Source organism: Morone saxatilis, unplaced genomic scaffold (assembly GCF_004916995.1).
Source record: "Morone saxatilis isolate NCDOM2014 unplaced genomic scaffold, NCSU_SB_2.0 Contig1, whole genome shotgun sequence".
Classification (NCBI taxonomy): Eukaryota; Metazoa; Chordata; class Actinopteri; family Moronidae; genus Morone; species Morone saxatilis.
The window spans coordinates 19,560,747-19,562,986 of NW_023339651.1; the positions used below are offsets into that span (position 1 = coordinate 19,560,747).

General features: G+C 41.6%; 1 protein-coding gene across 1 annotated transcript in view; it reads right to left on the reverse strand.

Annotated features, from left to right (window-relative positions):
- The window catches only part of dnah9 (dynein, axonemal, heavy chain 9), a 133,749-nt gene that overhangs the window by 100,078 nt on the left and 31,431 nt on the right, over positions 1 to 2,240 (reverse strand). Inside the window, 2 exon segments of the mRNA XM_035670173.1 lie at positions 690 to 850; positions 1,075 to 1,314. Of these exon segments, the coding sequence (XP_035526066.1) occupies positions 690 to 850; positions 1,075 to 1,314 (401 nt within the window).

Below are 2,240 nucleotides of genomic sequence, written 5' to 3' on the forward strand. Positions count from 1 at the left end.
CACTGTAGGGACAAGAAGAAATACAGATTTTTTTTCCAGTGGAGGGGGGGTTTAAAAGGCCCTTATCACAAATAACAACTCCAATGTGTAGTATTTTCTCACTGTGTGGAAGCTGCTTCCAGCTACAGTATAAGAGTTTTTTGGATTTGGACTCCAGCAACTCCAGCCAAACATGTTATCCAAGATAGTGTTTCTGTTGCCAAACACATCGTCCTACAAGGCTTTTCTTTTATAAAATTAAAAGTGAAACATACTGTTTGAAAATATAAAGCATAAGGTCCACATATGTAAGCTAAGGAGAAAGCATGATTAATAGAATGACAAAGAACAATGCTGTTTCTTTATCACTATGTCCTCCACATGGATCAGTTGGTGAGGAAGCTAACTTTTTGACCGAGACGTTCAGCTTTAGTCTTAGTCTTTTAACACACTATCATCATGTGCATACTAAGACCCCCTTTATTAATATGAGTTAGCTTTTTCAACCAACTCCTGGAGCTACCATTAGCTTAGTTAGCTACCTAGCTACAGCTAATAAAATCTACGAATGGAAAGCTTAGTGGTAGCAACAAACAAGCTTAATGGTCCCAACTGAAAATAGTTTAAATGCATCAGCCGGCAGACAAGCAATCGTGAAGTTTTCTTGCCTCTCAGTCAGAACAAAGAACCCAAGAATGAGACCTCCATACCTGTCAGTTAGAGGAGTGATGACTAATCGTGGCGTGTTGCCCAGGTATTCGTAGGAGTAGAGAAACTGGGCATCACAAATGTTGGCAAAACAATGCCTCTCCTTCTCATCCCAGCGGTGTCTCAACTGGGAGAGCCACACAAAGGCCTGAGAATTCTCCACCTTGGGAAAAAAAAGAAAAGAGTGGAACAGAGAGTGTAAAGGTAAAGCCAGAAATAATCTGTGCTTTTCCACCCTCTAATTATGGTAATGACATACCTTGAATATGAGTGCATTACTCACAGGTAATAGCCTCTCAACAAAAAAAACAAAAAATCAGCAAGCACATTAGAATTTATACAGTGCAGGTTGCTCAGACAGATTCATCCACCACGCCCCCCCCTCACCTTCTGAGCGATCATTTTCGCCACCACATCTCTGGCGTGGACGTCGATGGTGCAGATGGTCATGACCTTCTGCCGGTCGCCCGGTGTAAGCTGCCCAATCAGCATGGAGATGAGAGTGTTGAGCTGGGACACCTGTTTCTTGTAGTACTCCTTCAGAGCGTTGTCATAGCCCTCCTCCAGACGGGCGAACGCCATGCCGACGTCAGACGTCCACCAGATCTGAGTGCAGGTCAACGCCACCTGAATCAGAGGTAATAAAAGCATTCACAGAATTCACATTCTAAAGAAAGTTTATAAGATTTATGTGGGTGGATCCCTGTATTTGAGGTCACTCAGATTCTTAACTTGTATCCAATTAAAACAAAAGCATCTAAATATACAACAAATGGATGCGCTGAGCCAACTAATTAATATGTATATGCCCATATGCTTCATGCATAAAACTGGCAACCAATTACTCGAACAACCCAGAGTTTTCTTTTATATCTGCAAGTGGGAACATTTGGATTGAGATGTAAAGTTCAGATTTGTCGGCCCTGGCTGTTTTTGCTGAACAGTGTGGAAAGTCAGTTTCAAAGAACACTAGATGGGCCGAACAGGTTTTATGTGTCTGGCCATTAACCCTCATGAATACCAATTTCATTATAATGTGTTATTTGCAAGATTATTTATCTATTTATTATTTGGTTGAAGAGCTCTGAAATTAATAGGTCTTAATAGGCTTGAGACCAAACTGAAGCCATTGCTTACAGTGTTGCAGGATTGGCAAGATGGTGGCATCAAAGTCAGTTACACCATATTCTGTCACCCATCAGATTCAGTGACCTGATGAATGTCAGCTTTGTTGCCACTGCAAAGGTTGATTTTCATGGTCATTATGCTGTATTTGGATAGCTGGTGTGTTACAGAAGGTGACAAAGATAGAGCTAATATGTGACCCAATCTAAACTACTACAGATAAAATTGTAAAATGTTGATATACAGTGTCACAGCAGACGATGGCGCCGAATGGTGTAACACCTGTCACCTGTCGATATCTGGTTGACACATCAGCCTGTTTGTCAAAGTCAAATCTCCAGCTGCACAGAAACGGGTGATGGGTTACAAATTTTGGAGCAACATCGGATGAACAGACAGGGTAGGTTTGTAAAGGAAATGGACCACAC